The 15020-nt window shown below is 31.8% G+C and overlaps 1 protein-coding gene across 1 annotated transcript in view; it reads left to right on the top strand.

Moving 5' to 3' along the window:
• Positions 1–387: 387 nt before the first annotated feature.
• Positions 388–15020, top strand: part of LOC111709409 (organic cation transporter protein) — a gene marked incomplete at its 5' end in the record, with an annotated part of 41906 nt that continues 27273 nt past the window's right edge. The window contains 4 exon segments of the mRNA XM_023483068.1: positions 388–430; positions 2602–2666; positions 6831–6916; positions 7434–7531. Of these exon segments, the coding sequence (XP_023338836.1) occupies positions 388–430; positions 2602–2666; positions 6831–6916; positions 7434–7531 (292 nt within the window).

Below are 15020 nucleotides of genomic sequence, written 5' to 3'. Positions count from 1 at the left end.
GTATACATATATGCTAGCTATAGCTGGCTAAACGGTTGGACCGTATTAACTAAATTTTTTTAAATAAAATTTTTTTTTCTTAATTCTTAAATTTTTTTCTCACTTTAGCTAGTAATCTATAAATAAAGTTCCTCGCTCATTTATATTATACATATATATATATATATATATAGATATATTTATTTCAGCTAGCCAAACGGCTGAACCGAATTGGCTGAATTTTTTTAGGAAATCCACGGGTACCCTGATCGATTTTTTTTATTTGAAATTTTTACAAAAATAAAATTTATCTTTCAAATATTTTTTTAAACCGATTTTTTATAAAATTCCCCGGGCAACGCCGGGCACTTCATCTAGTTAAATTTCTAAACAAAATATCAATATCAGGACAAAGAGAGAGAAGTAGAAGCAGAGTATGAAAAATGTCAAGGTAAGCCCAAAGTATATTTTTAAAAGTACATCAACATCATTTTTTTGATGAAGTACCCTAAACTAAGTTTTTGGTGTGTTCTGCAGTGCACTGATCAATAGAAAAGTGGTGTTTATAGGAAAGTTTTAAGAAACACGCATACACATTAAAAACGTCAACCGTTAAACCATTTAAAGAAAAAAAAACAGTTGAACGTGACATGCCTATCTCTTAACAGTACTATTCTGAATCTGACATGCCTATCTCTTAACAGTACTATTCTGAATCTGACATGCCTATCTCTTAACAGTACTATTCTGAATCTGACATACCTATCTCTTAACAGTACTATTCTGAATCTGACATGCCTATCTCTTAACAGTACCATTCTGAATCTGACATGCCTATCTCTTAACAGTACCATTCTGAATCTGACATGCCTATCTCTTAACAGTACTATTCTGAATCTGACATGCCTATCTCTTAACAGTACCATTCTGAATCTGACATGCCTATCATGCCAGTTGAGAGTAACTGAAAATTACGACAGTGGAAAGTTCACTTTCAAAATAATGGTTTTGAAGATATGGTCCTCTCAGGGAAATCTAAAAGTTGTGGTATTATGTTTATTTTCATTTCTTTTAAGTGACACTCCATGAAAAGATTACGATGTCCGATTAACAGCAGCACCCTTAGATCTTTGAAAGGAGTTTTTGCGAAAAATGAAAGGGGGTATAGGCTTACGGAAAAAATAAGCGCTTTTGATCGCTACTCATCTTACTTCTATCTGTTGCGTCTATAAGGAGAAATATTTTGAAATATTTACCATATACGAATGCGTCGAAAAATAATCGACGACTATTGTTTTTATAGCTGAATAATTTTTGGGAATTAGATTTATTGTTAAATGTTGCAACTTTCTGAATTTGTATGGACGCTACGTTCTTTAGCATTAGTCGTTTTTAACAATTTTCTCCTTAAAGCATTTAATTCTGACAATTATCTCAATATTCTTTTTGAAGCAGAAATCACTTTAGAAAAACCACAATTAAAAATAATCAGCTTTTAAATTGAAGATGGTCGATATCTCATGTATTCATAAACAGACTATTCATGAGAATAGCATGGTGCAGGAATTGTTCTGATTGGAATGAGGCCCGAGTGCCTTACAGATAGGAAACATCACAATTAATGCTCTCAATCATTTGTAAGCTCGGATTAGACCCCTCCAGGTATCTATAGCTGGAAACCAGAGACTTTCTCTGATTGTCAACCTTTCCTCTCTTCATCATCATTCACTTGGATCAATCCACTTAAAGTTTCTTTCTTGTTGAGTGAAAGCACGCACACTTTCGCTGCGACAACTCTAGATAGCCCCCCTCTGTCCTCCTACATCCGTCAGGTGGTCATAACTTCTTAACCAGATGCCGGCTTCAGATGTCTTTGAAACCACAGGTTTGTTTGGTGTACGGGAATCGATCCCATGAACTTCAGCTTGAGCTAACGAGAACTGGTGTCACACACTAAATAAAAATAAGACACTTTAGCTTCTCTATTTTAGAATGGGAATATGACAATATAGCTTCTCTATTTTAGAATGGGAATATGACACTAAAGCTTCTCTATTTTAGAATGGGAATATGATAATATAGCTTCTCTATTTTAGAATATGAATATGACACTATAGCTTCTCTATTTAAGAATGGGAATATGACACTATAGCTTCTTTTTTTTTAGAATGGGAATATGACACTATAGCTTCTCTATTTTAGAATGGGAATATGCCGCTATACCTTCTCTATTTTAGAATGGGAATATGACACTATATTTTCTCTATTTTAGAATGGGAATATAACATTAAAGCTTCTCTATTTTAGAATGGGAATATGATACTATAGCTTCTCTATTTTAGAATGGGAATATGACGCTATACCTTCTCTATTTTAGAATGGGAATATGACACTATAGCTTCTCTATTTTATAATGGGAATATGACACTAAAGCTTCTCTATTAAAGAATGGGAATATGACACTATAGCTTCTCTATTTTAGAATGGGAATATGACACTATAGCTTCTCTATTTTAGAATGGGAATATGACACTATAGCTTCTCTATTTTAGAATGGGAATATAACACTATAGCTTCTCTATTTTAGAATGTGAATATGACACTATAGCTTCTCTATTTTAGAATGGGAATATGATACTAGCTTCTGGGAGAGAACGATTATAATGGATTTTAATCTTGTTTGCGATGTAAGTATTGAAAAATAGCGCAAAAGACCAAATCTTTTAAAAAGTAAATACAAAATTTGGAATATATAATGTGGATTTAATGTAAAAATTATTTATAAATCTATTTTATATAAAAGCATATTTTAATCCATATTATTGGAAAAACCTTCTGTTACAAATTAATGCATATAATTCTTAATTGAATAATCATTTCATTATTTATGGATAAATACAAAGTTATAATCTCTGTTTGTCTGTTTGTATGTACGATCAACTCACGATTTATGAACCCCCCTGACCGATTCATGAACCCCCTGACCGATTCATGAACCCCCCTGACCGATTCATGAACCCCCCCTGACCGATTTGCTTCAAATATTGTGTATCCAGCATACAAGTTCCCAGCTCAGTACTCCCTTTTGAAAATAAGTCGACCCACTGTACTTATAATCTCTTAACCAAGCTAGGAATATCTCCAGGGTTTTAATGAATTCGTTTCACAATCAAAATTTGAGGCAAATCGGGTACAGGAGTTATGATCGGGCGTTATACAAACAAACACAAATACAGACACAAACAGATATAACTATATTTTATATATTCAAATATAGTTGTTTTCAAAATGTCGTAAATTTTGATTATTTGTATAAAAAATGCCTCTTACAGAAACTAAGAAATTTTACAAAAAATCCTACAAATTTCTATTTATTAAAGAAATTTCTCAGGGAAAGTGTCAAAAATGAGAGTGCTAGGGCAAAAAACTAGAGGGGGGCACCACCCCACAGCCTGTTTAGGGTTAAAGGGACTGCCTGCATAATTTCAAGTGACCTTCCATGCCAAGATGACAATGCCCGATTCTCAACTGTACCCTTGCAAAGTTTATTCTGATCAAGTATAAATACGGTATATATCAACGTATAAAAGTAATTGCGCATTTCTACTACGAGGAAAAACTACAGGAATTATAAAACTTTTAAGTCAATGAATCAATTGATCACATGAAGGTTGTGAATTGGACATTGTCCTCTTTGCATGAAGGGTCACTGAAAATTACGCTTACAGTCCCTTTAACCCTTTTAAACAGGCGGGTTGAGTGGGGGCGTTTTGCGTTCCCCCCTCTAGTTTTTTTTGCCATAGCACTCTCATTTTTGACACTTTCCCTGTGAATTTTTTTACTTTTAATTAATAGAAATTAATAGCAGTACAGGGCGGTAAAAAGTTCGGTCTGTGTAAAAGAAAATCAAAAATAGTCAATAAATTTTTCATGACTAAAAGCTATAGATCTAACAACTTCAATTTGAAAAAGCCATTAAAAAATGGATGCAGAAAAACTTCTCACACTTCGGTATCTGTTTAAGACAAAAAAAAAAATTTGGCATTTTTTTTGGGACGCCCCCCCGAGTCTTTACTTAGATTCAGACCCCCCAGAATTTATAGGGTTAAGATGAACATTTGCATAAGAAAGAAAATGTAGGAAATGAAAGGAAATGCAGATGGGGGGGGGGGGGGGGGGGGAGGGAGATATATTCAGCTCTTGACAAAAACTCTAATATCAGAAAATTAAATCTCTCTAAATATTAAATGTAAAAGGGAAAGAGTAATCTCAATAAACCTTTGAAACAGTCAATTAACAAATAACTTGTTATTTTTTTTATTACGGATTATTATTATTATTGGAAAATGATATTTTCCTTTTTTTATTACAGAAAAGTGATATTTACTCCCGGAGAAGTTAATTTAGTTTACCATTATCTTTTATTTGGCTAAATACACAAAATTTTAAATTTTTCTTATAAAATTGTGTACATACAGGGTGTCTCAAAAATAACTGTGCAGTAGGGGTATTAGTAACTGAGGAAACAATTTTCGTTCAATTTTTACGATCAAGGTGTCATTCGAAAGCTCTATATTTCAGTTATTTCATTATGTAAAATTTTTCTTTCTAGGCCTCATACTTTTTTTTGTTACAACCAATTATTTGAGCCTAAGTCGAAAATCGATTTCCCGGATTTTTCAATTTTTCGATTTTTCACATCTCATTCGTTCATAAAGTTTGGAAATATTTAAAGATTTTCAAAACTTTTTTTTTAAATAATTTAGTTAGCTGTTAGTCTTAGGTTTCATTTGTAACTGAAATTTTGGATCAGCGATTATTACTTTTGGAGCTAGAGCAATCTAAAAAAAAAATATGCATTGAAAAAAAATCGAAAAGAGAGCTATGGGTACCTCCGTACGAACCTTGCCCAGACCACAAAAAAATTTTTTAAAATTTTCTTTATGAAATCAGTTGGCACAATCCACAGCTCGCTATTTCAATCAAATTTTTTTTATCTAACCCACCAGGGTACAAAAATAAAACATTTTTGTGAATCTGAAATTACAAAATTTTTTTTTAAAAAGTCATCACTTTAATTAATAATATTTTTACTTTAGAAATGATGTTCATGCTTTCAATTGTTATTATTCCATTTATATGATAGGTTCAAGGTATTAGGTAGTTAAATAGGCCAAAAATGTTGTAAGTTTTTTTTTCATGGGGCCTTCTATGGGACTGTTCACGCAAAAAAAGAACACATTCTCAAATGTAAACTTATGTCTTAGAGAGCACAAGCCGTCCAAGGTATTGTTTTTTACGTAAAAGCATATGCATGGTTCAACAATGATATTGGTTTGTGAAAAAATTTACCACCGAGGTCAGTATCCGCAAATTTTATTTCTAAGGGGTCATTTTAGGAGGTTAAATTATATTAATAGCACACAAACATCGTCATGTAAAAATCGCTGATCCAAAATTTTAGTCAAAAATTAAACCTAAGACTAACAGCTTATAATTTTAAAAAAATTTTCGAAAATCTTCAAAATTTTCCATACTTTATGAACAAATGAAAATGAAATGTGAAAAATCGAAAAATTGAAAAATCCGGGAATTCGATTTTCGACTTGGGCTCAAATAATTGGTTGTAACAAAAAAAAGTATGAGGCCTGGATAGAAAAATTTTACATCATGAAATAACTGAAATATAGAGCTTTCGAATGACACCTTGATCGTAAAAATAGAACGAAAATTGTTTCCTCAGTTACTAATACCCCTACTGCACAGTTTTTTTAGACACCCTGTATTACATTTAAATATAAAGAGGAGTGCTCATAGTTTTGAAAAAAGGTTTTGAGGGAAATTATAATTTAAGAAACCCTTCTTTTGTAGTCAGAGAATACTGATGCACAATGGTACCCAATAAATCCATCTATATAAAAAACAATAACCATGATTAAAAACAGTTCTTTTTCAGAGAGAAAAATTAAGATATCTCATTTATTCTTGAAGAGGCAGTGGTTTTGACCCTTTCCCTGTTGGGTTGCTCATGAAAACCAGAACACGCTAGGGGGGGGGGGGCTCAATTTGACACCGACCCACTAAATCCCGATTTTGATGTCCAAATATGACAAATGATACATTAATGGAAAGCTCTTGTTCTCCTCTTTTAGAATCTGCAAAAAATTTGCAAATTTGCAAAATTAAATCTTCTTTTTGCAAAATCTGAAGTTTTATAGTATAAATGTTGGCTAATAAATGTCCAAAAAAATACATTTTTGAAAAACCCTTGACCATGTCATTTAAATTTTCAGAAAAATAGCTAAATTTTAAATGACCTGATGTGCAATTAAGAAAAACTAAAAATGTGCAAATTTCTTTTGACAGGTTGTATGCAAATAGTTGGCAAAAATTTCTTTGCAAACCTTGTGCATTTCGTTTTCTTCTGTCACTAAGTATTTAATTTTAGCGTGCTCAGTACATTAAGTATATCATTATAGCGTGCTCAGTACACCAAGTATATAATTTTAGCGGGCTCAATACACCAACTATCTAATGTTAGTGTGCTCAATACACTAAGTATATTATTTTAGCGTGGTCAGTACACTAAGTTTATTATTTTAGCGTGGTCAGTACACTAAGTATATTATTACAGCGTGCTCAGTACACCAAGTATTTAATTTTAGCGTGCTCAGTACATTAAGTATATCATTATAGCGTGCTCAGTACACTAAGTATATAATTTTAGCGAGCTCAGTACATCAGCCATCTAATGTTAGTGTGCTCAGTACACTAAGTATATTATTATAGCGTGTTCAGTACACTAAGTATATTATTATAGCGTGTTTAGTACACTAAGTTTATTGTTTTAGCGTGCTCAGTACACCAAGTTTACCCAACAAATGACGTTCTTTGGTCTAATGTGTGGAGTATTATCTGCCGGACTTCTCAGTGACAGGTATTCATTGTTAAATTAGTTAGAAGTACCACACCGTCTTTTGGGCCGATAGATCAATTTACAGTTTTGTAAACAGAATACTGGGTTTCCCCCAACAAGCTTCAAACTTCCTTTAGCGACTGACACTTTTGTAAAAACTGAAAACAATTAGTTCAAAGAATTTATTGATTATTTTTTAATAAAGTGAAAGAAGATTTGTCAGGGTCGTTTTTCCTAAGAGCACGTCTACGAACTCTCTGGTCCTGATCTTGTGACACTCCATTGACATTTTTTGTTTTCTGATTTGAAATTTCCAGGTTAAGCATCATAGTTTTTAAAAAGAAAAAGAAAAAAAAGAGATGTGATTGCAGTATGATACTTAACATTTTTAACAAATAAATCTAACAAAATTAGAGATAGAATTAGAGAATGAGAATTTGGTGTGAATGATCAGTTCTTTTCTGCCTCTTCTTCCTCCAATTTTAAGATCCCTATACACCTTTGCATCCTGATATCATGGTTTCTTTGTTTAATCTAGGTTTGGTCGCCGCCACACCATGCTTGGTCTGCTCCTCCTAACGGTGGTTTCTGGAACTATTTCTAGCTTTTCTCCAAACTATACTTTTTTCTTAATTAGTAAGTTTTCTTCTTAATTAGATAGTTTTCTTCTTGATCAGTAAGTTTTCTTCTTAATTAGATAGTTTTCTTCTTGATCAGTAAGTTTTCTTCTTGATCAGTAAGTTTTCTTCTTGATCAGTAAGTTTTCTTTTGAATCAGTAAATTTTCTATTTAATTAGTAGGTTTTTTCATTTAATAAGTTTTCTTCTTAATCAGATAGTTTTCTTCTTGATCAGTAAGTTTTCTTCTTGATCAGTAAGTTTTCTTCTTGATCAGTAAGTTTTCTTCTTAATCAGTAAGTTTTCTTCTTAATCAGTAAGTTTTCTTCTTAATCAGTAAGTTTTATTCTAACCTATTTATATAAAAGAAATAGCTTAAATTGTATAAAAAGAAATACAGTTTTCAACGTATATACAAAATTTTGAAAAAGCTCTGAAAACTTTTATTTAATAATTTTTCTTCATGACCACAATTAGCAATGTCAGTCTCTCTCCTTACATCTTCTTTCCTAGATTATGCAGGGAAACATGACAATTGACAGACAACTCGAATATCGTCTCTAATCTTAGATTTTTGTCGAAATCAAAACAAAATTGACTTTGAAAGCACCACATAAGGACAGACCACATTTATGAATTGCACAAACTAGGGCAATTTTGTGATTATTAATTCAATAATTCTACTCCTAAAATTTGTTTATGAATGCGGAAAATTATTTTTCAAATCAAAGACGACATCAAATTGTTTCCTAACTATCATGTTTTGTAGGACACCCTGTACCATCCTATTAAATCCAACATTTTCATTCTGCCCTTCTGCGCCAACCATTTCTCGGTGCAATCCAATTTATTTTAATTTGAATAATTGACAATTTCACAAAATTTATACCTCTAGTTGACTGCTTAATGGAGATTGTATGATTTTTTTTCTTTAAAATGGACCGCATCGAGCTTTAACTTTTTTTATGAAGATTCTGAGTCTGTGGGGAGAACTTTTATAATTTAACAATTAGTCAGTTTTGTTTGAGGACCGTTGATTTAGTATCTTCATAGCACGTCAAACTAAAGTAAATTGTATCTCCATATCACGTCAAACTAAAGTAAATTCTATCTCTAAAGCACGTCAAACTAAAGTAAATTCTATCTCCATATCACGTCAAACTAAAGTAAATTCTATCTCCATATCACGTCAAACTAAAGTAAATTCTATCTCTAAAGCACGTCAAACTAAAGTAAATTCTATCTCGATATCACGTCAAACTAAACTGAAGTAAATTGTATGTAAGATTAAAATCTTATATGATTCCTCTTACTATAAGTCCCTGTAAGAAAACCGAAATAATTTCCAAAGATATTGCCAAACATCCATTTAACTCAAATATCAGATCTCCAAGTAGACTAATAACTCTGAAAAAAGTCTGCAAAAATCTCTCTGCTATGCCTTAAGAAACAGTGGGGGGGGGGGAGGCTTTGTCAGCAGTTATAAAAAGTGATCAATCAAAAATGGAATGGAGCTGACAAGTGAGACAGGTTTAATAAATTGGGTAAATCCTGTCTTTTCAATCTCGAATTAAATTTATTTTTCTGACAAGAAACTTTTATATTTTTATAGTAAGTCAGAGAAAAGTGTGAAACAGGAAGCATTTGTGAATTAGTCCTTCAGCATTTATAATTTATTATAAATGTTTATTGTTCTTACAACAAATGTTTTTTTTCTATTTTCCCAGAGAGGAAGAGTAAGAGAGATAAAGGGGTCAACCAAAGAGTAGAAATATCAACTAGCTTTAAAAAAGTGTAAAACCGCCATTTTGTTGTACTGTTGCGCTGTACTGCATGTTTACTTCACACTATGTCTTCTATAACCTTTGGGGTCCTGGAAATTATATTTCTACGGTTAAACCTTAGCTTAAATAATGATGATAATAATAATAACGAAACTTGATGTTTAAAAGTTAACATCATGTAACGGATTTTCCATTGAACTGAATTCTTGTGATGTATTGCGTAAAATATGTGAACATTTACAAATAAACTCCTGTTCAGGCCCCACAGAGACTAAAAATATTTATACAGAGGGAAACTGTTATTTTTCCTCTGTTTACTTTATACTCTGTGGGTTCATCATACTGCTCTAAATCTGAATAAGCTAATTGATCTAAGAACTTTTTTCTCTGCCAGCTAATCAATCAATCCTAGATGTTTTGTTTTGTTATTTTCCAATCAGATTTTTAATCAGAAAGATAATTGAACTACGAAAGTATGTGATGCAACAAAAATTTTGTTAAAAATTTCGAACAGAATGTTCTGGATATTTAATAAGAGTCTGATTTAAAATTGAAGAAACGGAACGCATCTTTCTCAGGTTGGTCAATTGTGAAAGGAAAAAATAAATGGTTCTGTTCATAATCTTTGTTCATTTTGCATCTTATTTCGTTCGTTTTCTTATACTGACCGATCGTTTCTTCAGTCGTTGAGTAATATCGGTCATTTAGTAATAAACGATATTGTTTTCAAAAGTTGTAAAAAATAAATCTTTCAGTAAAAAACCGTTCCTCCGAACGATCCAAATCGTTCGTTCCAGGTTCGCGAATTTCTGAACGACTGCACCATTGTTCACAAAAACGATACCCTATTCTAGTTTGTTCATATTGGTCCATGTCCCCCTCCTCCTCTCCATTTCTTGAAGAAGAAAAGTAATGTTTATATCTGTGTAATTTCTCCAGGTTTAATGTTACAAAGAGAAGGAAAGAAGGGAAATTGATGTGATGCTGAGACGTATTTATATTTTTGTACCTTCTTAACTTAAAAACATTAATAATCTTTATCTTATTTTATACTCCAAACTTTAGGTACCCAGGACAGAATTTAAAGGGACTGTAAGCATGATTTCAAGTGACCCTCCATTAAAGGGACTGTAAGCATAATGTCAAGTGACCCTCCATTAAAGGGACTGTAAGCATAATTTAAAGTGACCCTTCATTAAAGGGACTGTAAGCATAGTTTCAAGTGACCCTTCATTAAAGGGACTGTAAGCATAATTTCAAGTGACCCTCCATTAAAAGGACTGTAAGCATAATTTTAAGTGACCCTCCATTAAAGGGACTGTAAGCATAATTTCAAATGACCCTCCATTAAAGGGACTGTAAGTATAATTTCAAGTGACCCTCCATTAAAAGGAGTGTAAGCATAATTTCAAATGACCCACCATTAAAGGGACTGTAAGCATAATTTCAAGTGACCCTCCATTAAAGGGACTGTAAGTATAATTTCAAGTGCCCCTCCATTAAAGGGATTGTAAGCATCATTTCAAGTGACCCTCCATGTAAAGATGGCGATAACCTATTTTCAATAAAAGGTAAAAACTTAATAATACACCACTTTTAAATCTAGAAAAACGCCAAAATTTTCCATATTATCGATCAGACAAAGGTTTCAATGGTACCGTTGTGAATCTTTTCATTGAGGGTGACATGACATTTCAGTCTCTTTAATAGATTTTCATGGTTGCTGAACTGCCTAAGCAATTTGTTTAGCAGGTTTTTTTGACGACAGAAAAAGGTCCAAAATCTAATAAAAAATGTGGTTTTTATTTCATAGATATGTTGAAAGGCAAAGCTTAAATTACCCCCCCCCCCATCCCCCCTTTGAATAAAATGACAGAAATATGAGAATTCAACTCTCGTCAGAAAAATGTATTCTATCATTACATGGGATGAAAGCAGAATGTACGAGAGATGCAAAAAAGTTTGTTCGCATTCTTTTACTATCTTTACCAATTAAAAGCAGACCAGAAAACAGTGACTGAATTTCTTCAAAATTTTCTGTTTTACTTCAGTATTGTCATAGTGAATTTCTAAGATGCTAGTTTTAAATGTGAATACGTCGAAAAACGTTATTCGGAGAACCGATTAAGTTTATTCATCTTTTACGCACATACTTAATTCTGATCAATTTACTTTAATAACATGATTAAAAAGATTCATAGAATTTTATCATATTTTTACCCATTCTTGATTTTTTAGAAATTGTTGTAATTATATTGAATTTCTTATTTTCTTAAAATTTATTCGCAGATTTCTACAAATTCTTCAAATGTCGTCTTTTCAATAATAATTCCAGAATATCTTCAGAAAAACTTTGTGAATAATGAGAAACTAGAATAATGAGAAAATAGAAACTACTAATTGAACAAGATTAATTATTTTCGATGATAAGATTAAACAACTAATTAGTTTACAATAAAATTTTGTTTACATTTTTTGTCGTCGTTTTTTAATAATAGAAAATAAAAAAAAAACAATTCTGAAAACGTATCCACCCAAAAGTGCGATTTTGAACGTTGACTTTGCGCTCAAACTCAAGATTTACAGATCTTTATAAACTTTTAAATGTCTCAAATATGAATCATAAAGAATTTGTCCACAACACTGCATACTCAGTTCAAGTACCTTACATAGCCGGTCTGTCCCTTTAATGAGCTCACAAGATTTATTTTAACCCTTTACCGATTGGGCTATGTTTGACCTTCTACCGACCTACACTTATCCTGTTGTAAATCTAATTTGGGACCTTTTCCAAGAGATGTCGTCTTAACCAGCTAAAGTCCAAACCAAACACTTTTGCCGACCCTTCTCTGATACATGTGCATAAAAAAATAATGATTTTAGCGTTCTATGTTTTAAGTTTAGGAAAAAAATCCACAAGGGCATGGGGGATTGGACACCCCCCCCCCCTCACCCCCATCATGATAGGGTTAAAAGTTTGAATCTTGCTGTAAACGGTTTCCATCAATGTGATTCAGGTTAAACCCTTCCTTTTATCTTTTTTCATCAATTTGTAATTGTAAACTCTATCTGTATACAGATACATTTATTTTAGCAATAAACTTTATCTTATCTTATCTTATCTTATCTTATCTTATATATATATATATATATATCCATCCATTTAAATATATATCATCTATCTTTTATATTTTAAACGTAGATTAACCTAAAAATACCCCCGCCTTGAAGTTTAGACTATTTAGCAATATAAGAATATATTTAAAGAAACTAATGGGACTGTTAACGTAATTTCAATTGATCTTCAATGCCAAGATGGCAATGCCCGATTTACAAAAGACCCTTAGATAAAGTATGAATTGGATATCCATGTTTTTTGTTTATTTAAACTGTTTAATTTCTTTAGTGGTTTCTCTGCAAAAGTGAATTGTGCATTTCTTTCGTGTAAAGAAACTGGAAAAATTCACAGAAATAACCACTTTTCGAGAAAAAACGACAATATTTTTCACATGTTTTATCAGCTAAGGTTAAAAAGGGTACCGTTGTAAATCGGGCATTGCTATCTTTGGATGGAGGGTCACTTGAAATTACTGTACAGTCCTTTTCATTTTAATTTTGGATCCTTTTTTATTAGTTTAAATTTTTTAAATTGATTATAACCTATTAAGTTGTTGATCAATGTTTTATGATATTAACCCTATTCCTGCTGGGGGGGGGGGGTCAATTTGCCCCCCCCCCCTGTAGTTTTTTTACATAACTCAAAAAGTATTGGTCTGAGGCTGTTGAAATTTTCTGACTTTTCTTACATACCCAAAGCCCTCCCTTTAGGCCTAAAACCGGGCTTTAATACTAACTGCCTCAGTCCTCAGGCACACTGCCTGAATGACTGCTTTTGCCTGTAACAAACTAAATCTTTGTTTTGACCCACTTTCACTTGTCAGATTTTGATAAAATTTAGCTTTTTGGAAAGCCTATGACATAAGGAAACGGATTACACAAGTTTTGCGAAAAAAAATTGCAAATTTTATGCAAACAACCTGTCAAAGGAAATTTGCACATTTTTAGTTTTTCTTGATTAAAAATCAGGCTATTTAAAATTTTGCAAAAATTTTTGCATATTTGAAATGGCATGATCAAGGGCTTTTAAAAAATGTATAATTTTTCATTTTTTGGACAAATTTTTTTTTGCTAACATTTTTACTATAAAACTGGATTTTGCGATAAAAAATTCAATTTTCGCAAATTTGCAAATTTTTTTGGAGAATTTAAAAGTAGAGCACAAGAACTTTCAAATGATGTATAATTTGTCATATTTGGACATCAAACATGGGATTTAGAGGGGGGGTCAAATTGACCCCCCCCCCCAGCATATCCTGGTTTTCAAGTACCCCAGCAGAGATAGGGTTAAAATCAAACGTTTCCTGAACCAAATATCCTGATAAGTATAGAACGATCCGTTCATTCATCCTTCAATCATTACTTTTTCAGAAAAATTTAGTTCGTCAACGAAAGCACTCCATGCATAACACAAATTCTTATCCACGAAACTATTTTTTTTTTGAAAAAATTTGATATTTCAAAAAATTGTTGGAAAAATGTTATTCTATTGTTTTCCTAGATTTCATTGAAAATTCCTCAAAAATTGAAAAAGATTTAACAAAAAATTCGCACAAAAATTCGAGTGGAAATCTGCAGTAAATGTTATTAAATTATTATCATAGAACTTTTTTCACTTCAAAAATGCAAATAATTGGCAGACATTTTTTGTTGTATCTCATTCAACTTTTGAATTTTTATAAAATTTTTGAGAACAATAGAAAAAAAACATTTTTCCAACATTTAAAAAGTTTAATTTTTTCAATAATAATTGGTTTCGTGGATTGTGTTTTAAATGTTTAAAAATTATTTTGATTTTTTTTTATCACTTTTTATTTTATTTAATCATATTAAAGCCTAAACTCCAAACAAAATGATAATTTTGATAATTTTGTCAAACATCGATAATCCCTGTTCTTTTAACTCACCCTGTGCATAAATTAATTATAATTTTACATTACTCCGAAGAGCATTATTATTATAGAGTAGAATGAGGTCGAAAAAAGTGACCACCCCTTTGTTTTGCTGTTTCCATACTGCAGGTGAATTTCACACATTTGGGCCCAAGAACATCTTTTATTAAAAAAAGATAATTCTATTTTCTCTAAATCAATTTTATGACAACCTGTCATCCATTCTGCCTATTATAGACCTGAAAAGAATTCAGTATTAAAATTCCAAGATTGAGTGGAATATCAAAGCATGGTTGCACACACAAAATATTTTCATTATGACGATACAAACGATTATTAAAGTTGACATATATATACATGACATTCAACTCTTCTGATCAGATGCTTCGTGCTATATGACTCCCCTATGGAACTCCAAGGCTGAGATCACCGAGGATCTGCTTTCTCTGCTGGTAAGATCAATGCCGTTTGACTTGCTACAGGGTGTCCCACGAAACATGACAATAGCAAGACGACTTGGAAGTCGTCTTTGATATTTGAATTTATTTGTGACATTTAGTCTTCTATCTACTTTAACATGTATGATTCTTGAAACAATTATCACATAATTCTCCTAGCCCTGGCATTTCTAAAAAGTGGTCTGCGTTTTTTGTGCTTTCAATATTACCGGAGATATAAAGAGTTTGGTTCAGATTTCAATTTTGTTAAATAAAAG

This window comes from Eurytemora carolleeae, unplaced genomic scaffold, assembly GCF_000591075.1.
Source record: "Eurytemora carolleeae unplaced genomic scaffold, Eaff_2.0 scaffold964, whole genome shotgun sequence".
Lineage (NCBI taxonomy): Eukaryota > Metazoa > Arthropoda > Copepoda > Calanoida > Temoridae > Eurytemora > Eurytemora carolleeae.
This window is presented reverse-complemented; position numbering and strand designations above follow the sequence as displayed.